The following is a 24,998-nucleotide window of genomic DNA, read 5'->3' as shown; positions in this document are numbered from 1 at the left end:
TTGGTCATGTCTTTCACATGAGCTCGTACGATTGAACGGTTGCGTTGACTAAAAAATTCGTCTAAATGACTATTATTTAAATTAAAAAACATTTGTAATTTATCATCTGTTATTGGTTTTAATTTTTTTAATTTCTCTTAGTTCATTTGGAAATTAGATAAAAATACGTTTGGGCAAATAAGACTAGTTATATAATGACAATTTCCCTGATGAAAATGTAAAGTTTGTCGATGCATCAAAGAAGTGTGTACAAAGAATTTTAACGCTTCTTAAGTACTTCTTTCGAAAAAGGCAGAAGCGCTTAATTGATTATGATCAAAGAATGTTTATAGCATAAGAATTTTTATAGCATTTTTGCGTGATGCTATTTCTCGTTGATTTTTAAGCAAAGTAGGAGCATTTTGTAATTTTTTAATAAAAATTTTTACCTGGTGATAAAAGTAAACATCATTTTCAAATATTTCATCATGCAAACTGTAATCTGTTTGTCCTTCGCACGAATCAATGATTAACATAAATTTTTAAATTGAGAAAACTGATTCTCTTGAAGGCTATTTAGGAAAGATAAAAAGGAAGCTGGGAGAGATAAAAGGAAATGAGTAAATATCTAATCTTCACAAACGAAAACTTGGTACGACCAAAAGGCCAAACAAATCTATTTCGAGGAGAGGCAGAAAATATAATCTGACTGTATAATCCTCCTAAAGAAATAAAAGAAAAACTCCGAAGTTGCAGAATAATTGGGAAGGCCCGTATTGCGTAGTAAAGAATTTAAGCGACGTCGTGTATTGTATTTGCAAATCGAACTAATGTAAAAATAAAGTATACTCAAATAGGTTAGCACCTTATATTGAGAAGTGTTTAGAGGAAATGAACGAATAGATAGATAAATAATATGTAGTAAATCGGATCTGATATGACTTGGTGGGAAATAAAGTCTATACTTAGTTGTGCAGTATAAGCTGCACGTTAATTGCTTTTAGTTACAGAATTCGAGTGAGTCACAATGTGAGCTCGTGTGACATGGAAAAAGGAGGATAGGAGGATTCAACGACATTGAAGAAAAATTCGTCGGCGACCTAAAATGTAAGAGATCTCGACGGTGGCTTCGCAACGAAGGCGAAATCGGAACAAGATTTAGGGTTCTTTTTTTAAAAAAAACCGCCTCGCCCGCGGTTTTTAAGCTATGGTTTTTCCATCGGATGGAGAGCAAATCCGAAATGGAGATTGGGGGTAGAAATACCCCCAATGATGAAGTCAAACTCCCCCTCACCTTTCCGAAAAAAAATCAAGAGCGCAAGACTTCAAGAGAAGAGATAAGAAGATCCTAAAATTCCCTTCGCGAAGATGAGAGGATACCCGTGCGAATTTTTCCAGAGGATTAGCTACCCTCTGGGGAGAAACTGGAGAGAGGTTTGCTCAGAAAAAAAGAAGACTCAAAATGTTTCAAATACGAAGGATTAGGTCTTAAGAGGACCTCCCCATACACACACAGAGCTCCGGAAAATTGTGGCGGTAGCGCAATAGGGAGCAGGAAACTGGTCGGGAGTCCGGGATTCCTTTGAAAGTCATGTTTTCGAAGAAGCCATGATTGTCGGGATGACAATCTACAAGAGGGAGGACAGAATTATGCCTTGCCGATATTCGCGGTGTATAAAAGTGAGCGCGTTGCCGAAGCGATTAGCCGTTCAACTGTCAAACAAGTCTTCATATTCGGACGTGTGTTTCCATGCTGTGTCTTTCCTGCTCTATCATTTATCGTTCGCTGTGTTCTGTGTTCTCTTATTAATAAACGTTTTTAATTCCTTTTTTATTAAAGAACTCGTGTTCTTTATTTCAGCGGTCCAGGAATGTGTGTACGCGTTCACGAAAGTGACTAGGCTCGCAAATCGGCCGCACGAGCCCAACAATGTATACAGGGTGTCTCAAAACTCGCGTATCAATTATAATCTTATTTTCCATGAAATTCTAAGACGAAAAAGCTCTTTATCAAAAAGCGATATGATGAGTAGAATTTGAATGATGAAATATTGAAGTTGACGAATGGGCACGCATGGAATTCGCGCGATCAAGATTGGTACAACCAAAACTGGCGCGAAGCACTTCTGACATTTGCATTATGACAAAGTATGTTTTTCATTACTCTTTGCATTTAATTTAATTTTGCATCTAATTAGTAAAAAATTGTTTAATATACATCAATTTGTTTTATTTGAAAATTGTTTAAAGCATCTACAAATTATTTAAAAACAATAAAAATTGTTTATAAAACGTTAAATTATTTATAAACATAAATAAACGTATTATTTGAATATTAAAAAGATTTAACAAATATCAAAATTATGTAAGCAACGTTACAATTATTTAAAAAGTTTATTATTGCTTTATTATAATAAAACGATTTTGATATTTAATAAACAATTTTTAGTATTTTTTAACAATAAATTGCAGATTTTAATAATTTAAAACTTTTAAAGCAATTTTGAGGTATTTTGTAGAATTTTTCAATTTTTAAAGCAATAAAAAGAATTTACAGAATTTCATAATAATTTTTAACTTTTGTAAACTATTTTAAGATATTTTAAATAATTTTTAGTTTTTAAAAGTATTTGTATGTTATTATTTTAATTTTTAGGTTTTTGTTGTAGCAATGATAAGATTTTTTTAAACAATTTTTTTAAGATTTGTTCGGGCACACCTGAATGATAAATGCGTTTAAAATAAGAAAGACCGCGCTTCGAGTGTTTTCGTCACTCTTCTACACATCTCCATGGCGCATGCCTCTCTCAGAACTCCCTTGTTTTCTCTCTCTAAAGAAGAAACGCGCGCTCGGGCGAATCCGTCATCTTGATAAGTGAGCTGAAACAGCGTACATTTGAAGGAACGGCTCGGCATATTATTTAAGAATAGAAAGAAGCTACGACAATTAAGATTGCGAGAACCGCATTCATTCCTCGAAAGAGAACTTATTTTCCCTTGCTGACTTGCTCAGGTAAGAAAAGGTCGAGGCGTCTCTGAGCGATTAGCGACGCAGCGTTAATCTGCATATGCGTCTGCCAAAACAATCGGGCCTTTGACCCGCTTTGCAATCTGATGTCGTCTCAGGCCATGGGTTGCACATGGGCGTCCGATGATTTGGCTCGCACAACTTGCTCTGGATAGTCGCGCGACCACTCGCAGTGTGTCATTTCCTCTTTCTTTATCGTTCAAACCTAACGCGAACGGTCTCAGACGGTGTCTCGCAAATCACCAAACGTGGCGCCCAATGACGGCTCGGGCTTCATCCATCTACTCAGGATATATCCGGCCCGGGGATGACTCGAGATGTACCGCGTATCAGCTATATGCCATCGGAAAATACTCGAGGCTCGATAACGTCCCGCGGAACGATGGGGGGGCTTTACAACCTCCACTCCCCCCTCCCCATATTGTTACCATGTAGCTTGGTTTAACGTGTCGTATATCTACTAGAACCGTGTAATATTCCGAATGTATCGTTACATGCTCGATGAATGTCTGTATAAATGGTTTAAATACATAATGTTACATCAAAATGATCACTTTCGATTTGCCTTTCGAGGCGCATCCCTTTCAACCAGATCCTAACATTCATGTGTTTAATCGAACAAGATTGTACTGAATATTTTTTGAGATTTTTAAAACAAATTACAGAATTTTGAAACATTTTTTACATCCTTATAAATTATTTAACCAATTATGAATTATTTAAATTTTTTTTCATTTTTACAGTAATAATAAACTTTTTTAAATAATTGTAACATTGCTAACATAATTTTGATATTTGTTAAATCTTTTTAATATTCGTTAAACAATATTAATGTTTTATAAATAATTTTTGTTTTTAAATAATTTGGATGTTTTAAACAATTTTCAAATTTTTAAAACAAAAATACAATAATTGGTGTATTTTAAATAATTTTTAACTAATTAGTTAAATTAAATGCAAAGAGTAATGAGAAACGCTTTGACATGATCCAATCCAAATGTTTGAAATATTTCGCTCCAGTCCCGGTTGTGCCGATACTGGCTGTGCGAATTCCACGCGCGCTCATTCGTCAACTTTAATATCTCACCACTTAAATTTTACTCAGCGTATCGCTTTTTGGTAGGATGCTTTTCATCTTAGAATTTTACAGAAAATGTTAGTAACTGGCAGTATGCGAGTTCTGAGACACCCTGTACATATATGTGGGGATCTTGCAGACGATAACGCTTGTCAATGGCTTAACACAGTTTATTGATACACGAGATACAAAAGATATATATATATTCTCAATCACACGCTATCGTCACGCTTCGTTGACGACCGAATCGAATCTAATCTTACCCGTCGCAACGACCATCGAGCTGTCCTTTTGGGACTGACGCAACGACCGTTGGTAAACGCCGCGCCCCGATTCATTATAACGCGCCTAGGATTACTAAAGATCTGCTGCATCGCTGTAAGCTTATCTATTATCTCTTTGGTATTCGTAGTTTTAGTGGGGAACAATCGCACAAACTTTGAGAAGCCGTTCCATTATAACTAATAAGTACTTATAAAACTTAGATGTACTAGTCATTGGATCTAAATGACCAAGGTGATATGTATTTAACGATACATCGCCCTTGGGAATCGGTTTCAATTCACCTTCCTTTTTTTTTCAGATAATATACACGGTACGCAACATTCGATAAAGCTTTCGGTTTTTTCTTTTAATTTTAGAATATAATATTCTTCTTGAAGCATCTCTACTATTATACTTTTTTAACACCAAAATGCCCGTTTTCGTGCGCTTTTTTTATAATATCATGCATACTCGACAACAACGCTACTACTATTTTATCGTCTATTTTTCTCATTACTAGTCCCTTTTTCTATTAAATAGTTTTTGTAAGATTCTTAACTAACAATCGCTTAATAGTATATAATCGCTCTTCTTTATCTTGCTCATTCTTAATCAACATCCTCAATAAGCATCACGGGGAATCTCAATGCGTCGACGTGTTTTTTTTTATACATTTACCTGCCCGATGTTCGATTTCATTAAAATGATTTCATCGATTGAATCGAAATCTTCCAATATGAGTGTCCATCTTAGGAGGTAGATTTTCTTTACTAAGTGTCTTTTGAAACGCTTGGCAGTCAGATATGATTTTAAACCTAATTCCTAACAAATAGGTATGGAACTTCCTTATCGCTTTGATTATCACCATAATTTCAAGTTCATAGGAATTTCTTTTCGGCATCGATGGTCTTACTGCTCATATAATAAACCGAATGGAAATCTTTTTCATTGGCTTTTCTTTGTAGAAAGAAACGCTCCATATCCCTGCTTACTCGCGTCGGTGTGTAATTCAGTGACCGTATATACGAAGAACTGGCTCTCTCGACAATGCATCTTTCAATCTATTGAATGCAGCTTGTTGCACCAACTCGAAACAGAAATGTTGTTCTCCTTTCACCTCATACAACGGATATGCTATCTGGGCGTAGTCTTTCACGAATTTCCTAAAATAGCTCGTGAAACCCAAAAAGCTCTGCAGCTGTTTCAACGACTTCGGTTGCGGGAAATTCTGGACTGCAAGGATTTTATAATAGTTGAGAATGGTTTGACGCAACCATTTCCAATAATATGTCCTAGGAATTCTATTTCTATAAAAACTTACATTTTTTCCAATTAATGCTTAAATCATGATTAGCGGCAACAGTTAACACGGATAATTTACAAAACACATCTTCTTTGTTCGTAACCCGAAATAATTAAATCGTCCATATATGTGAGAATCACGGATCTCCGGATGAGATCACGGAATACTTCGTCAATAAATCGTAAGAAGCTAATCGGACTATTGCATAATCCGAAAGATGCCTTCATGAACTCATATTGGTCGCTTGGCGTAACAAAAGCTGTATACTTTTGGCTTTTTGCTTCTACTGGCACATGAAAGAACCCATTCTTTAAATCGATGAGAACACTTGAAAGTTAACTAATGCATCTATTCTATCGTCTATCAATGGCATCGGATATTTATCGCGAACTATTTTCTTATTTAAGGACCGATAATCTAACAAACGACTGGAGTCATCTTTTTTGCGTACAATAACTACAGGACTAGCATACTCGCTGCGACTGAATTTAATTATGCCGGCTTCTAACTATTCGTCTATTTGCCTAAAATGTTCTTTTCCTTCGGAGCAAGCCTACGTGGACGCAAGTGAACGGCGTTCGATCCTTCAGTAATCTTGGTCTCTATTATGATCTTCACATTATTCTTTGGATGATACTCTCTAATTAACGTTTTGACTCTGCTCCGGTACGACTCTGCAATTTCGATTTCTTCGACGGTGACATAATTTATAGACGGTGGCTAATTCTTCGAATCTATTTAGCTGGTCCTTATCGATGGCTTCTGTCTTAAGGGTGATGGTATCTTCAGTCAAAGATCATTTGACTTCAATTCTTCCTTTCTTTATAGTAACTTTGATATCTTCCAGGAAATCGCATCCGAGAATCAACTCGGTCACGCTGAGGAACTACGTATGCCTGAATTTCGTAAGCATCTCCTTGAATAGAGAACTTCAGGCGAAAGGTATCTATCGGCAGACATTCCCCAGCCCTGTAAAGAGTCGTATTGTTTAAATTGAGCTTGCCGATCTTCTCATACACGTCATGACGCACCAGGCTCACGTCATTGCTCGTGTCGATTAAGGCACCGTATGCCAAATCGGCAATCTCTATTGAGACGAATTTGTCACTGGTATTGTTGATGTAGTTTACTGCAAACATCGATGCTTCTGGTTGTTGTAATTGTGTACGCTTTGAAGCGATGTGCCCATATTCGTTGCTTTTGAAACACTTCGGCCCTTTGTCGGCATTCGTACAACTTTTAACATCATGTTCTGTGGAATCGCAATTGAAGCAATGCTTTTTGCCAGCTGGCTATGTATTTGATCTGGTTTGCACTTTCGCCGCGTCTTTTGGGCTATCTTTAACACTGTTCTTCTTAATAGTTGTTTTTTTCCGCTGTGCTTTTTCTTTGATGCGATCGTACACTTTGAAACATTTCTTTAATTCGCGTATCGTTTTCGCGTTATACGACACCATCTTATTGCATTCTTCGTCTTGTATGCCGCCTTTGATGTGTTGGACGAGGGCATATTCCTCTATGTGACCTTGATCGGCGATCTCTTGCATCGCGTAGATGTACTGCCGGGTACTTTCAGTTGATTGCTGTTTACGCCTGTATAGTTGACTGTGTATCGTCGCACTGTTCAATTCAATTTTAAATTCTCTCTTCAGCCGGCATTTAATCGTATTTCAAGAGATGATCCCTTTTTCGAACGACACGAATCGTATTTTAGCCTTTAGCATGCACTTGCCATAAACTAACTTCGGTAAGTGATTCCACTTGAGTAGGGTGCTCATGTCTTCGAACTCTGAAATCCAATTGCTGATCGGTAACCTATCATTGCCCGTAAAATGCGGTAAGCTCCTCTACGTCCTTGATCGTGAAGTTATTTTCCTGCGACCGGCGGTTGGCTGATTCCGATACACCTTGTTTTCGTCCAACATCGATGTCCAATACATCGGTGTCCGATATGGCGTCTCGATCTCTCAGTCGTCTTCTTCGTTCGCGCTCGCCATTCCGCCACTGACTTCGTGCTCTGCATTTTATCGGTCGACATCTTCTGTCTGCGTATTCTGCTTCTCTTCGTCATCCGTCGAATCGCTGCTGTCTAACTCGTCTTCGTCGCCCATTGTATTATCCTCCTTATCATTCGCGGTATCTTCAGCTCTTCGCAGTCTTTCTTTGAATTGGCTTTTTTATTGCCGGTCGACGATATACCTCGCTTCCGCAATTAGTCTTTGAGATCGGTTAATTTCATTTCATCAATAGCTAATGTGAATTCTTCGTCTGTCTTTTTTGTGGCGCTTCCTCTCTTCCCATTGTCTCTATCGAGCCCATTTTGTCCTGATGGGCCGCCTTTCCCGCCATCTGACAACTGTTCAACAACTGTTCCAACAACTTTATGACTCGCAACTGCGCAGCCGTGAATTCGGAATCGATGTACGATCACTAATACTTGTCGCGGCCCACTTACCACGCTCGACTTACAAGCAGTTATCTCGCCGATCTCGGACGAGCCCCCATGAAAAGATATGTGGGGATCTTGCAGACGATAGAGCTTGCCGATGGCTTAACACAATTTATTGATATACAAGATACAAAAGATATATATTCTCAATCGCACGATGTCATCACGCTTCGTTAAAGACCTTCTTTTTCTTCTTTATTTACGGCTCCTATCACCTAATGGATGTGGAGGTCAATACAGTCAATACGGTCAATACGGAGAGCAAAAAACGAGCATGTGAACTGGACGTGAAGTAGAGCATAGATATTGACGAAAGTGGAAACTGGCGCGTGAACGAAGAAGGCAAATGTACGCCTTCAGAAACTCGGGCCATAGCGATGACTCCGAGAGAGCGCAGCTGTTTGAAAAAGCGGCGCAAGGCCGCTGAGGATGGAAGGGGAAGGGAGGGATACCGAGAGTATCCCTGTGCTTGCGTGTCAGTTGCGCGGCAGCACGTGCCATAAACGAAAGTTAAAATTGCAGATTGGATGCTTTGCTGAAACTGTATAAAAGGCGGCAGAGTTTAGACAAAGGATTCTGCAGACCTTGAACAGAGATCATTCAAATTAAAATTAATAATGTTCGACAAAGCAGAGCGTACACATTTGGCGTGACCAGTGTAAACCGGGCATCGAAATAAGACATGGTCCGTATCCTGGACAGGATGTCTACAATCGCATGACAGGTCCTCAATAAAGTTTTTCCTAAAGAAACTATGCTTTAGGTTATAATGATTAACTCTAAGACACGTAACCATGACAATACTCTCCCTACGGAGCGGGAGTCGGTAGTACCATGGTTTTTTTTGTTTTTTTATAGATATGCTGAAAGTAATGGGCTCTCTTGGTATTCGAGGATTCAGTAAGTACGCGCTCGATTTTATCGTCAAACTGTTCTTTCAGCGAGGAAAAGTCAGAATAGGGGACTCTAAAATGGCATCATGAGCCTCTCGAGATAGTTAATCTCGCGTAAGCATCCGCCTTCTCGTTACTCGCAACGCCCGTATGAGAGAAGATCCAAACGAACTTGATATCCATATTGAGCTCGGCCGCCTCGACGAGAATAGATTTGATACGAAGAATTATGTAGTTATTATTATTATCGAAGCTACAAAGAGCATTGAAAACACTCTGGGAGTTAGTGATAATGCGGATTTTAGACTGAGACTAATGGTAGTTAGAATAGCGTTGTAGATATATGGCCCAGGCCTCCGCAGAGAAGACCGATGTGTCAGCGGGGAGCTTGTGTAGGAGAGGGGACTTGAAGTTGCGGTGAGTATACTGCCGATCCGATAATGGTTATTGTCATTTTTAGAGCCATTGGTATAGAATACAGTAGAACCCTCAGTAATCAGAGAAAGAGCTATTCGTCAAACACGCGAGCAGCATTCAGGTCGGAAGGTTTCTTTTTGAGAACCAATAGGGAGGAAGAAGAGGTCTGGACAAGGATAGGTGTGAGATGAGTGGAGGAGAATGAGTGCCTGTATGCGGGAAGAGTGTAAGATCGATACGCATGCAAGAATTAGCCACTTCCTTGAAAAGAAGGGGAGCAAAGATGTGAGTTAACAGATAGGAAGAGAGACTGGTATCGTTAGAAACATGGCATCTGCCAGTCTGAATAAAGATATTGCTGTTGGGTGATCGATAACCGAAAGAATTTTGATAAAATATTTAACATAAGAAATTGGAAGCGGAGGTGGAGAGGAGATTCTTTGACTTCTGTAAAGAGAGTGTTAATTGAGGTGGAAATATACGACAACCCAGACAGGTGCGAATCGCGTGATTCTAAATAACTTCCAGTTTTCGGAATGTACGAGATCGCGATAAATCAAATACAAGACTATCATATTCAATGGAGACTCTGAGCATGGAACAGTAGACCATAAGGAGAAGTTGAGAGTGAGCGCCCCACCATGTGGTCCTGATTGCGGACAGAAGAATTTTTGAGAAACTTGGAGAATTTTTTTGCTTTGATTGCTGTACTCTCGAGATGGGGGCGGCTCGTGAGGCCGGAGTCCAGAATAATACCGAGGAAGCGATGGGTTGGGACGGAAGAGAGCGTGTGTGCGCCTGACACAATTTGTCACTCGGGGAAGGGAGGAATAAGGCGTTTGAAGAAAACCATCATTTGCGTTTTAGATAGTGAGATGTCAAGTTCGCGGTCTTATAAGTATTCGGTAATACGATTCAGCCAGTTCTCAACCGATTGGAGAACAGAGCGTGTGTTCGGAGATGTGGAATAGATCACAAGATCGTCAGCGAATTGGAGAATCTTGGTCTGAGGATGAATCTGGTCTTCCAACTTGCGAAGGTAGAAATTAAAAAGAGTGGGGCTAAAAACCGAACCTTGGAGGATACCTTTGTGAGAGATTTTCGGTGTCGTGAGAGACCCGTGGACAAATTGAATATGTCTACATGAAATGAGGTTTTCGATCAATTTAATAATTTTATTAGGTGTACAACTTTGCTTCCGCCGTTTTCCTATAGATGGCTTTAGCGGTAAGTGGTGGTCGAAATAAATAGATCATATACATCATACAATAAACTTGGGCATCTGTCAACATAACCCCACAGAAACATTAGTCAATTCGTGTCTGCATCATAAAATTATTCTCGATTGAAAATGTCAGTTTACGAGCCAAATTCTCGTCATTTGCGGGAGGTTTTAATTTTCTGCTTCAATATGAAGAAATCTGTGACTGAAGCTCATCGAATGCTCTCAAATACTTATGATGAGGCCGCTATTAGTGAAAGAACGTGTCGTGAGTGGTTTCAACGCTTCAAGAACGGTGATTTTGATGTCGAAAACCGGCATAGCGGTGGAAAAGAGAAGGTTTTCGAAGATGCAGAATTGGAGGCATTACTTGATCAAGATTCGTGTCAAAATCAAGAAGAATTGGCACGATCATTGGGAGTGACTCAACAAGTCATTTCAAAACGTCTCAAAGTCATGGGAATGATTCAGAAGCAAGGAAATTGGGTGCCGTACGAGTTGAACCCGAGAGATGTTGAACGGCGGGTTTGTTTGCTTGTGAACAGCTGCTTGAAAGGCAAATACGGAAGGGATTTCTGCATCGCATTGTGACTGGGGACAAAAAATGGGTTGATTACGATAACCCCAAGCGCAGAAAATCATGGGGAGTTCCCGGCCATACTTCCACGTCGACGGCCAAACCGAATATTCACGGCTCCAAAGTCATGCTCTGTATTTGATGGGACCAGCTCGGCGTAGTGTATTATGAGCTGTTAAAACTGACTGAAACAATCACAGGCGATCAGTATCGAACACAATTGATGCGTTTGAGCCGAGCATTGAAAGACAAACGGCCGTAATACAACGAGAGTCACGATAAAGTGATTTTGCAGCATGACAATGCTCGACCCCATGTTGCGAAAGTGATCAAGACATACTTGGAAACATTGAAATGGGAAGTCCTACCCGCCGTATTCTCCAGACGTTGCTCCCTCTGACTATCATGTTGTTTCTATCAATGGCACACGGCCTGGCTGATCAGCACTTCCGGTCTTATGAAGAAGTAAAAAATTGGATCGATTCGTGCATTGCCTCAAAAGATGACCAGTTTTTCGACGCGGGATTCGTACGTTGCCCGAAAGATGGGAGAAAGTAGTGGCCAGCGATGGACAATACTTTGAATCATAAATGTATAACCAGTTTTTTACAATAAAGCCTCGAATTTCGGAAAAAAACGGCGGAAGCAAAGTTGTACACTAATAGGATGGAGTTGAAGTGCCAGTAGATCATCCATTAGGATCTGAGGCAAAATGTTGTCAAATGCAGATTTGATACCAAACTGCAATCGTAGACGAACCCGAGGCAAAGCCTTCGTGTATTGCGACTGTTAATATAGTGAGATTGTCCTGGCACGACCTGGATTTTTCTAAAACCGAATTAAGAATTGGAAAGAATAGGATGGAGAGAAGATTCTATTAGACAATAAAGACGGTTAAGGATTAATTTCTCAAGAGTTTTAAGAAAGCAAGAAGTGAAAGAGATGGGGCGCACATCCCTTCCATGAGGTTTATTGATAAGGTGGATAAGCGAGTGTGACTGAAAAGGGAAGAGAGAATAGATTGGAAGAGATTATTAAAAATATACAGGAGACATTCAGGAGACAAGAAACTCAGACGGAAATGCCTTCAAGATTTTGTAATCTATGCGATCCAGTCCAGGATTAAAGGAGGATCTGACTGAGGCGAGAACAGCTCGAAGTTCACTAAATTCGAAAGGAGAATCCAACCATGAATATGGACTTAGCCTCAAAGAGTCAGCCGGGAGATTGCAAGGAGAGGGCAAGCAAGAAGGAGGACAGATTTTGTCAATGACTTCAAGAATGGTGGCCGGATTGTCACAGAATCTATTATCATTGTTTTTAGTACTTGATAGTTTACGATTGCGAAACCGTTTGAACATATGCCAGACAGTCGGTGTCTTGCTATCCAGATTTACAGAACTCGCGCCAGGATCTTACGACATTCGCGGACCTCACTCTTATAGAGTTCGTAGTTTTCCAAAGTCGAGACCGAACGATATTCCTTGCAAAATTCCAAGCGACGACGAGTTGCTTGAGTGCACTCAGGAGTCCACCAAGAGGCGGAATGGGGGGCCCGCTTAGAGGGAATGTTGCGAGTATTGTTGTTGTTGTTAGTGTCTGAGGAATAAGAGTGTGAGGGGGATGAAGAAAGATGAGGGGGGTGAGAAGATGTCAAGAACATTAGAGTAAAATTGGTTGTATTGGGAAATTGGATCGTTGACAGGGAGATTCATGACGGATTCAACAATATGAAGAGAGACTTTAGAGATTTCAATATACGCTTGATTCCATTGGTCTTTGGTAAACCTAAGTTTATTAGAGAAAAAAGAAGCACGATGATGTGATGTAACAGTCAATTTGGACAAGAATCGAGCAATGATCGCTGCCACGTGCATCCTCGAGTACTGTACATTCACACAGTGACGCCAAGGAAAACGAGGCGACCAAGTCAATGAGAGAGAAATTTCTGATAGGATGGGAATAAAAAGTAGGTAAACTAGAATTAAGAATAACGCAGTTATGTCGATCGACCGCCTCGCTGATGATGCGACCCGCTCTGTTCGGTCGAGAGGCACCACAGAAAGGATGATGTGCATTAAAGTCACCGATCAAGAGAGTCAAATCTTGAGTCATCGTAAGAGCGATAAAATTGTCGAGGCTTGCTTGAGAAGTTGAATTAGGGTGACGGTACATGCCTACAACATTAAGAGCTTGAGTTACATTAAAGCTGTAAGCCAATAGCTTCAACAGAGGCATCAAATTTATTTGAGAGATCAAGCATAGAGTATATAATAAGATTTTTAATCAGAATGGCTGTGCCTCGAGTTGCGGGAGAAGTGCTATTGGCACGTACACAATCGAAACCCCGAATACGAAACTCACGGTCAGGAGAGAGACACGTTTCACAGAGAACTATGATATCATAAGCTTCTATTAATTTCTCAATATCTCCTTTATTATTTAGAGCACTTCTACACTTCCAATGAACGATGCGTAGTCCTCTAGAGACAGTGTTATTAATTGGGTTATGAGAGAGACTAGTGCGTTGAGAAAAGTGGTCTCATCCATGAGATTGCGAGTCAATTAAGCGAGGTTGAGAGAGAGAAATAGAAGGGTGAAATGAATTGTAGTGGGGGTTGGGGGTGGGTGGGTAATAGGAGGTAATGAAGAGGGGGGGAGGAGATTAGAAGTTGTGAGAGGATCATGGGGACTCTCATCAGCCAAGATGAGAACAGATCTTCCATTGGGGCGAAGAGGAATGAGTTGTGCAAATTTCGAATTTCGTTCCAAGAGGGAGATGGGGCCGTAATCCGGTCAGTGGCGGTTCGCTGCCGAGGTAAATTGCTACCCGTTTTGGGGTTAGTATTGAAACGGACATGCAAAAATGATACCGAGATAAACTTGGACTAGCGAATTTAACCAGGATACTGCGAGAAGGTACATTCCTAGTTTCGTCCCCCTCTTTGATTCTTCGAATCATTTAGCAGAAATAATTTTATATGGCGATTCAAAGTTATTCAGAATCTCTTCGTCGGAAATGTCCGCAAGGACATTTTTAATCAGGCCCGTTCTCATGACTCGGAATGCAGAAATAAATGCTGTAAAATTATTTTCTTTCAGGATAGGATGGGTGGTAATCGCGTTAGCTGATTCTGCTTTTTTAAAAGAAAACCGCCGCAACGGTGCGCTGTTCATGGCTCTTGACTTCTAAAATCTCATGGTTGAAAGCTTTATGTAAAACGCGACTAACGTTTAGTGCATTGATTCTTTCCCGGGATCTCCGAAGTGTGGCAGAAATGAACAAGGAGGTGAGGAGTAAGGAGGTGAATTGATATATTGATATTTGATATATTGATATATTGACAGGGAAGCTGCTCGAAGTGCTGTTAGAGGGAGGGGAGGGGGCCTGTATTTTGTTAGAGGAAGCATTGGGGGCTTCCTTATCAGCATGTCTCTTAGAGATTTTTTGAAACCGCTAGGACCCGAGACATTGATCTTGTCGGATGGGACATCGATTTTCATAATTTCCATATGAGGAGAAGGACGTGACGGATCGGAAGAGTATTTGTCGGTATTATGCTAACACAGCGAAGCGATTAGTAGGTGTAATAGCCGAAGGATGCAGACGCGTATTTGTCTTTTATGCAAAGAGATTCCAGGGAATGTGATCGGAATAAAGCTATGTCTGAACTGTGTGTGAGCATTCGAGGCGGCCGAGCCATTATTTACACACGTGTTCGCACGTAACGACGAGCGAGGACGCGAGTAAGGAGAAGACTTGTTCGTCTTTATTCTTGCAGAAAATCATCAGAATTCAGGATGGGAATAACGTATTGTCACTGACAGTAACAATATACTCGATTTGGTCCACAGATCCTTCACTGACATTAGAAATAGTGTCCACTGTATTAGGGTCCGTTAGAACGCGATCAAAAAACGCTGTTAGATCATAGAGCGACACTGAAGAACAAGGGGGACAGGGGTTTTCGTCCATACGCATACAAACCCCGATGCACAGAAATAAAAGCCATCAAAATATGTAGGGGAAAGAATGAAATGATGGAAAAGAGCGTAATTATCTATAAAATCACAAAAGAATATGCGAAGCACTATATAATGCACATACACGCAAGCGCAATCTCGGAAGGATAGGGAACGTCCGTCCAATACGAAAGATCGCACGAGAATATCGTTAACGATCGAATCGAATCTAATCTTACCCGACGTAACGACCGTCGTGTTGTCCTCCGACTATTGGACCGCCTGCAGCGACTGCACATCGATCGAAGCTTGTTACTGATGGGAAATATGATTCCCACATAATATATATATATATATATATATATCTTAATTAGTTTGCTTGCTATTATATACATATAGCATGTATTTTCCTATCATTATGTTTATATCAAGTAATCGCATTCTGTAATATCTAATATAACTTATTCGTAATGTAATTTATTCTGTAATATCTAATGTAACTTATTATCTATTTATGGTAATTACATGATAAATTCAATAGAACACTAATAAATTGTATAAATTATTGGTCTGTCTCTATTGCTTCAGTTACTTATTGCTCAATTTATTCACTCTACATTGTCGGTAAAGTAAAATGTAAAACGGTCGTAATGTAATATTTCGTAAATAAATAACTGCTTTTTATGATTACCAAGGGATGATTATTAATTCCCATAAAAAAAATTTTATTGCAAATCTGTATATACTCGTATATTTTATGATTGTACTTATATTTTCATCATAATGTTTTATTTATAATCAAAGATGTGACGGTTTACTCGCCAAAATTTGCTCGTCGGAGTTCAAGAAAAGCATAAGGCATCAAATCGTTTTACAAGAAAATATCTTTATTGATATCACACTCATTTATTGACAAATAATTGTTACACAAGATCTAAGTATCTGTAGCCGTTTGCGGGGATGCGCGTGAGATATGTGCGGATCGCAGTGCGCGTAAGTATGTGTGGCGGCTACTGCAACGAATGCGTACACATCGAGTGTGTTGTACAATTTTGTACAATACAATATATACATGAAGAGTTAAGCGGACAGGCAGGTGTATACAATCGTGTACAGGCAGGTCGCGAAGTACTGACTGTTACAAGCAGATCGCGGATATTTAGGCGGGTAACAAACAAGTCGCGGATTATCTGGAACCCAACGGGCCGGATCGGGAGCACTCGATACGGAGATGGTGAAAAAATGGGTGCCAGTCGGGAGCGTCCGACTGGCGAATTGTACACCGGGAATATTCATCTGGAACGCCCATACATGGTACGAAAAATCAGGAGGATCCGATCAGAAGTCAGGGTCGACCGGGAGCGCCCAGTCGTGGAGCTCGTATACTGGGAACGCCCAGTTGTAAACAGGAGCACCCGTTCGCGAAATGACGACGACAGATTCTCAGGAGCGCCCGAGCTACAAGGAGCTCTAAGTGCGATTTTGACAGGCTCGAGGATCTGAATCAGGACTGCTTTCTGAGAATTGCTCCGAAAGCAGGAATTTATACCTCCAGCCAGTAGGCGCTTGATGGGGCAGTAGAAGGGGACAATCACGCGTAATTGTGCGTATGCATACGCAAATTGGATTGTGGCGCAAAGCGCCTGGTATTATGATAGAAGGGATTGACATGATGTGCTCAGTTTGGGCAAACTACTCCTTTTACGAGTCGAAGTACCGTTGAAGTTCATTGACCCAAGCCTGCCAATTGCGAAGAAATAATGATGTTGCAACAACTAATCTCTATGCGTCTTCGTTAAATCCCGCTATGTCCCTCCTTTTTTTCTCTTTGTTTCAAAGCGTGGAGTAATATTAACTATTAAACAAATATCAAACATGATTTCAAGAGTTTATTAGAGCACGCATAACGAAATTATTCAAATTCCTATTGGAATTATTCAATTATTCTATAAATGTCTATTGTGTTTTCTAGAAAAAATGGAATAATTCCATAAATGCCCTGAGAATTCCACTGAATTATACATTGGTATAAGTATTGTTGGTATAAATTGTACTTATTTATTTATTTATATTTTGTATTGATTTATTCATTTATTCGGGAAAAAATGTTTTACATAATTATGTGTGTATATATATATATATATATATATATATATACAATATATTGACATCACGATTTAATTTAATTGTATATAAAATATGTCCATATATATATTGGGAGTACAAATTAGTTCGATCCGTTTTTTTGTGTTCAAAAATGCATTTATTTCAAAACAAAATGAATGAACAGATTAATTAAAGTATTGTCCATCGCTAGCTATTACTGTTTCCCATCTCTCAAGCAATTTTCGAATTCCATCTCGAAAAAATGACTCGTCTTTGGAGGCGATCCAATTTTGGAGAAGTGAACCGATGACTTGCCAAATCGTGCTGCATCCTTTGGAACAACCAGTAATCAGAAGGAGCAATGTCCGGAGAATACGGCGGGTGCGGTAAGACATCCCATTTGAGCGTTTCCAAATATTTTTTTACGACTTTTGCGACTGAGGCCGAGCGTTATCATGAAGAAAAATAACTTTATCGTGTCTTTGCTCGTATTCCAGCCGTTCTTCTCGCAATGCACGGCTCAAACGAATCAATTGTACCCGATCGCCCGTAATGGAATCGTCAGGTTTCAGCAGCTCATAGTAAACAACACTCTTTTGGTCCCACCAGATACAGAGCATGATTTTCGAACCATGAATGTTCGGCTTTGGTGTTGATGTTGAGGTCAATGGTAACGATTGACCGGGCTTAGCGTAGTATTTTTTCTTCTTGGGGTTGTTGTAGAATATCCACTTCTCATCTCCAGTCACAATCGATGCAAAAAACCTTTTCTTTATTGTCTTTGAATCAGCTGTTCGCAAGTGAAAAATAGCCTTTCAACGTCTCTCGGTTTCAGTTCATAAGACATCCAATTTCCTTCTTTTCAATCATGCAGAAACGGCTTGTTGAGTTACTCCCAATGATTCTGCAAGCTCCTCTTGCGTTTGACTCTGATCTTCTTCGAGCAATGCCTCTAATTCTTTGTCTTCGAATTTTTTTGGCTGTCCAGAGCGAGGCTTGTCTTCAACGCTGAAATCTCCATCCTTGAAACATCGAAACCATTCCTTACATGATTTATCAATTGGAGCAGTGTCACCATAAACTTCGACAAGCATTCGATGGGCTTCAGCGGATTTTCTTCCAATTAAAGCAGAAAATTAGAATCTCCCGCAAATGCTGCTTGGTTAACACAAAATTCGACATTTCAAACAGTAAAAATCAAGGTTTTCGTATGAAACTCAAAGCGATATAAACTAAATATTATTAGCAGATGTCTAACCTCTCTGAAAACGCCAAAATCAGCTGTCACTATGAACCATTCACAACAGCCGGAGCCATCTTTTGGAAAACGGACCGAACTAATTTGTACTCCCAATATAATTATAGAAAATTATACCAATCTTACAATATTTTATAATTCACACATAGAAAAATTTCTGAATTTTTAGAATTTCTGTATAATGCTATAACTGTTTAGAAAATATCTTAAATTTTTTTATACAAATAAATATTTCAATATTCATATATATATATATGTATATATATATATATATATATATATATATATATATATATATATATATAAGACTTAGACATAGTTACTTAGATATAGTTACTTAGATATAGAAATAATATATGAATATCATGAATATCACATGTAATATTATTTATAATGATACATGTAATGTACAGCTTTATGTCAGCAAGTTTAAATATATTTTTATATCAATAATATTGTATATTACTGCAGTATAATATAAATGTTTTTTTTTTAGATCTCTGGATGTATATACAAAATGGATGCAATAATGATAAAAATTGACACTAATTTCTATCTTAAAATGGTCGTATTATCTGCCCTGAAGCCTCTTTTTATTGAGGTTGTTAGAGTACTTCCGGTGAAATGAAATATTAAAGAGTTTTCAGAGTCGCTGATTTCGAATTTGGACCGAATTTGATTAACGAATAATAAAAAATACATGAAAAGCATGTATGTAATATTCAATTTTGAACTAATCTTGAGCAATTTGCAGAATTGTGTTCGGAGAAATGTTATTAGAGCTATTTATGTTATTCTATTCATGTTGTGTATTACATGTAAAACAAGGATAAAAAGACATTAAAAACGCTAGTAGCATCTCTTCATTGCCTTAACGGCTGAAAGAATAAATTCAACGTATCTATAATAGGTATTTTATACATATTAATCGTATAATATTTGTTAAATTGCTGAAAGTCATATTTATGTTATGTATTTTGAGGTACACGTGTATTAGATTACATTTTTAAGTAATTGTTATGATTATATGTATAATACAACGAAGAAATATATCTTTGTTCTTCTAAAATACTCTCAAAATTATGTGACTTACATATAGTCTCCGTAACTATTAAATAAATATATTATATTATTCTTTTTATTAGGTGTAGCACGCGTAGACGAAATTTAATACTGACGGTTGGCACTCCATTTTTCCTATAGTTTTACTACTTTCTATAGATTTTGATCAGAGTTCTTGTCTTTAAGTATTTTTAAACAATTTTTCAATCAGAGCGCTTGGCACCCCATTACAAGAATGAAGTACCACGTGACAGCCAGTTCTCATCGATTTTTTGCCATTTTTCGATATATAGTTCTCCAATAGTTCCAACGCTAGGTTTTATTCAAAATTTTTGCTTTTAAGTATTTTTAAACAATTTCCCAATTAAAGCGCTAGCTGACACCGCACTACAAGAGTAAAATACTACGTAAGCCAGTTCTTAGTCAACTTTTTACTATTTTTCTATAGTTCTGTAATAATTCAAAAGCTTCCTATAGGTTTTTATCACAGTTCCTATTTTTAAAATAGGAACTATGCGGGAACTATCAAGGATTACTATAAAGCGATAGGAACTGTCCGCATCACATACTTATCAAAAATGTGCTGCCAGTAGTCAGATTAAAAAATTATTTAATAATATTTAAAAGCAAAATCTTTGAGTAAGACCAAAGGCGTTGGAACTATTGCAGAACTATAAGAAAATAGCAAAAAATCAACAGCAACTGGCTATTACGTGATACTTTATTCTTGTAGTCGAGCGCTCACATTAAAAATTGTTTAAAAATAGAGACCGAAACTTTGATCATAACTTATAGAAAGCATTAGAATTATTGTAGAACTACAAAGGCAAATCAATAAGTACCCGTGTTAGTAATGAAGACGCAAGCTTTTCATAAAAATTTTTTTTATTTTTCAACATAATCCCCTTTTAGGAGGATACACTTTTCTCAACGCTTCTGCCATTTTTTTAACTCCTCAGAAAAATACGATTTGTCGAACTTTGCAAAATAGGCTCTGTTTCGGCGATGACCTCCTCATTCGACGTGAATTTCTTTCTACTGAGCCATTTTTTCAAGTTTGGAAACAAGAAGAAGTCACAGGGAGCTAAATCCGGAGAGTACGGTGGATGCGGCAGCAATTTGTAGCGCAATTCGACCAATTTGGCTGTAGCGACTGCGGAGGAGTGAGCCGGTGCAATGTGAGTAATCGCGGCATCCATCAGGCCGACAGCTTTTCCATTCCCAAGTTATCATGCAAAATATTGAATGCCGTTCCGTATGCCGACACGCCTACGGCCTCTGCTATTTCATGCACTTTCGTTCGACAATCAGCGAGAATCATATCGTGGATTTTTTCAACGATTTCCTCAGTAACCACGTCTGCCGGGCGGCCTGGGCGCTCCTCATCAAAAACAGACGAACGACCACGTTTAAATTCGTTGAACCAATATCTGACGGTTGTCATAGATGGTGAAGAGTTCCCATAGACAGCATCCAACTTCATTTTTATTTCTTCGTACGTTTTTCCATCCAAAAATAAGAAACGAATCACGGATTGATTATTGCTCTTTTTCCATTGTATCGAAAAACATCAAATACATTCACTACGAATTGCTATCAAATCAAGACTTGCATGAATCACTCTGAAATTTTATATGGCATCGTTTGAAAAATGGTAGTACATGATAATGCTAACTTGCATCAGCAACGTTGCCTGTCTTGAAACACGGGTACTTATTAATTTGCCCTCGTATAGAAAAATAGCAAAAAGTCCTCATTAAAAAAAATTTTTTGTTAACTAAATCAGCAGAACTATTATTAAAGCCTAACTGGAACTGTAGAATTATTATGTTATTAAACGGAACTGTGTATAAAATATCGGATTTTTCAAAATTGTGTCAATTTCACACCGGCTAAATAGATCAACTATCTGAGGGAAAGTAATGATGTAAGCAAATAAAAAATTTCTAATTTAAGAATTTTTTTTCTAGAATAATAGTCTTTCCAATTTATAAATAACTTTGTAATGATTAAAGTGCATGTATTTCATAAATATGTTTATATGAAAGATGCAATGGAAAACCATTGTTTATATATTTCAAAAAATATACCTGCGATATGACTGTTAGAAATTTATAATTGACATTAATCCAACATTTTGAAGTTAAGATCACGTGTTCACTAAAGGATTCGTAAATAAAGTCAAAATAATAATGATAAAATTTAATTTTTTTACATTTTTTGTTAAAATGAAAGGTTAATAGAACGTATTATATGACCAGCATATAAAATAAAATTAAAAATGTGTTTCTAGTTCAAAATTGCAATAGCAAATAATCAATTAATAGAAAGGACAAAACACGAGCGAGAGAATATAGAAAGTCAGGCTCATTACATCAAATTTATGACTCGATGTCAACTAATTTGACATAATTTAATTGCCTACATATTTGTTATCATTTTATAAATTATTTTATGTTTTCTTGTATCTAACATTGTTTTTCCACAATTTGATCTTGTCAATTTTAAATTGCTCGTTAGGCATACTTGATATTCCGGACAATATAGTTGGAGTTTAAATAGTTTTTTCTTAACAAGTTGTAAAAATTCAGTCATATATTGAAAAATATTACTTTGTGAATTTTAACATTATTCCAAAGCTACATGATATATTTGGCGTCAAGGTGAGTTGCTCTTTGTTCACGCAGAAGAATTTAAGATTTTCGTAATGTTTTCGAATTAGAATCGACTTCAGTTTTCTTCAGGCAATCTGTAAATGACTCAATCTTAGCTTTGCTAAACTAATATTGATTAGAATATATATCCTGCATATCAAATAGAATAAAATAAATTTTCTGATTTAACAATTTGCGCACCTCTTCTCCTGACTCTTATTAGTTTTGAATGTTTTTGTTATTATTATTTTAAACATCAAGAGTCCCTTCTAAGCATACATATTCCTTTTTAAACTAATTAATGATATAAAATAAATGAAAACAAATAATACCTCGAATACCGGGATAATACTGTTGCAACTCAGCTTCCATAAGAAACTCGTAAAGACCAGGTCCATTGCGAGACATTCCTCCTTGTATATCTAGAAGTAAAATGAATGTAAATATAATAAATGTAAATAATAAAAAACAATAAGAATCACGGACCGTATATTTGAAAACTCAACAATAAAAAATATGAAGTACTGGACATACATAACAGTCAAACCTAGATCTTTTATTGCTCAAATAATTCAAATCACAATATAATTGCTCAAATTCTAAATCACTATATGTACAGAGTGTCCCACATAACTGTGATCACGATTTTTCCGGCACTTCCGATGACCTGATAAAAATTATTTTGAATAAAAGTTAATCAATTTTCAATCAGTTACAAATTGCAATAAAAATTTGCAAAATATTTTTTTTTAGGAAAAAGGTTAAAATGGCCCTAATTTTTTTAAATAGTACAGCTTATTTTTTACTTCATAATATTGCAACTAATCAAGACGAGTTAAATGACTTGCTATACTATGACCTTGAGATGACCTTAAAGACATGTGAGATCAATGAACGGAAATGTTTTCGTGAATTATTTTATTTGTATTAAATTTTATATGGACATATTCTACAACAGAAAAAGATCTTTGTATTAGCAGCATATCAACTTTCTCATTATAGGAATACATTTTCGATAAATTGAGACTGAACTACGATTTGCTCTAATGACAAACTAAAATTGAACACAAAAACTATGTTACTATCGTAACAGTGATCGCCACGCTACAAATACTACAAGTTATGTTGACTTTTTTTCCATACATACTACATAAATACACGTGTGTAATAAATTGTGAACTACATTCGGGAATATCATGAATTCAGAAATGACTACGTCGATTTCTCAATTTGTCTATAGGTGCATTTTTCCTATTGAACAATGTAATAAAAAATATGTAAAGTTTAATATAAAATAATATTTCATTGAATGAAAATGTTTCCATTCATTGATTGCATATGTCTGACTTTAAGGTCATAGTATAGCAGATCACTGAACTCGTGTTAACAATAGTTATAATATTATGAAATAAAAAATATGTAATGCCATTTAAAAAAATTAAGATTACTTTGACTTTTTTCATAAAAAATAATATTTTGCAAATTTTTAATATTGCAATTTCTAACCAATTAAAACCTGATTAACTTTTATTTAAAATAATTTTTGTCAGATCGGAAGTGCCAGAAAAATCGTGATCACAGTTACGCAGGAGACCCTGTATACTATATTTGTAATCACTCGAACTGCGCGCCGAATTTCTCGGATTTAAACGCAATTAATATTGTGCCAATATCATGAATTAAATTGACAAGCAATTTTAATAATTTGATCTCATTTGATTTCAATCAGGCATCAAGTTAAATTAATTTTTTATTTTGTAATTAAACAGATTGTAAAAATACATTTACAATATGTATGTAAAGCTATAGGAACGATAATGTGACAATACATTTTGCAATTATACATAATTGTACATAATGTATAATTATACATTCAAATATTAAATAAATATAATACATAATCATTTATTACATTAACTTTGAGTATTTACATAGTATTATGTAAATTTGATATTCAAATTGTATAATAATACAATTGCAAAAAGCATTGTTACATTATTGTTCCGATAGCTTTACATACATATGTAATTCTATTTCTACAATCTGCTTAATTACAAATTAAGAAATTAAAGTTACTTGCATATTGCAAATTTATTAACGCATAGAAGTTTACAATATTATAATAGGTCTCAACATTTTTTTTTTATTTTTTAGACTTATAAACGCAATCAATACTGTAATAATAATATCATGAATTAAATTGACAAGCTTCAATGTGATGCCTGGTATGATGCCTAATATGATCTGATCGAGCATCAAATTATTAAAAATTGCTTATCAATTTAATTTGTGATATTATTACAATAGTTTAATTACGTTTATAAGCCCAAAAAACTAATTCGACGCGCAGTTCGAATGACTACAAATATGATACATATATGTATATGCAATATACGCATGTACATATATAGTATGTATGAATAATACAATTATTTAAGTATTAAATTATTTAAGTATTAAAGATCCAGCTTCGATCGTTATAGGCTTTAAATTCTTACTTATTGCGTATGCACACATACGGTCTTAATAAATCATTTGTTATTGTTTAATAATTTGATTCGGCGCGCAGTTCGAATGACTATAAAAATAGTATATATGCATGTATATACTATTTTATATATAATATATATAATATATATATAGATATTAATTCAGATTGAATTATTTGAGCATTAAAAGATCTAGCTTTGACCGTTATAGTCAGTACTTCCTAATGTTAAGTACAATAGATGTATTTTTATGATT

At 36.8% G+C, this 24,998-nt stretch overlaps 1 protein-coding gene across 11 annotated transcripts in view; it reads right to left on the bottom strand.

Moving 5' to 3' along the window:
- The window catches only part of Ack-like (activated Cdc42 kinase-like), a 343,307-nt gene that overhangs the window by 240,292 nt on the left and 78,017 nt on the right, over positions 1-24,998 (bottom strand). For all 11 annotated transcript variants that reach the window (XM_087407584.1, XM_087407581.1, XM_087407583.1 and 8 more), the window contains one exon: positions 22,586-22,675. In XM_087407584.1, the coding sequence (XP_087263710.1) occupies positions 22,586-22,675 (90 nt within the window). The remainder of the gene's footprint in view (positions 1-22,585; positions 22,676-24,998) is intronic.

Source organism: Acromyrmex echinatior, chromosome 7, assembly GCF_024713525.1.
Source record: "Acromyrmex echinatior isolate Ae372 chromosome 7, ASM2471352v2, whole genome shotgun sequence".
Lineage (NCBI taxonomy): Eukaryota > Metazoa > Arthropoda > Insecta > Hymenoptera > Formicidae > Acromyrmex > Acromyrmex echinatior.
This window is presented reverse-complemented; position numbering and strand designations above follow the sequence as displayed.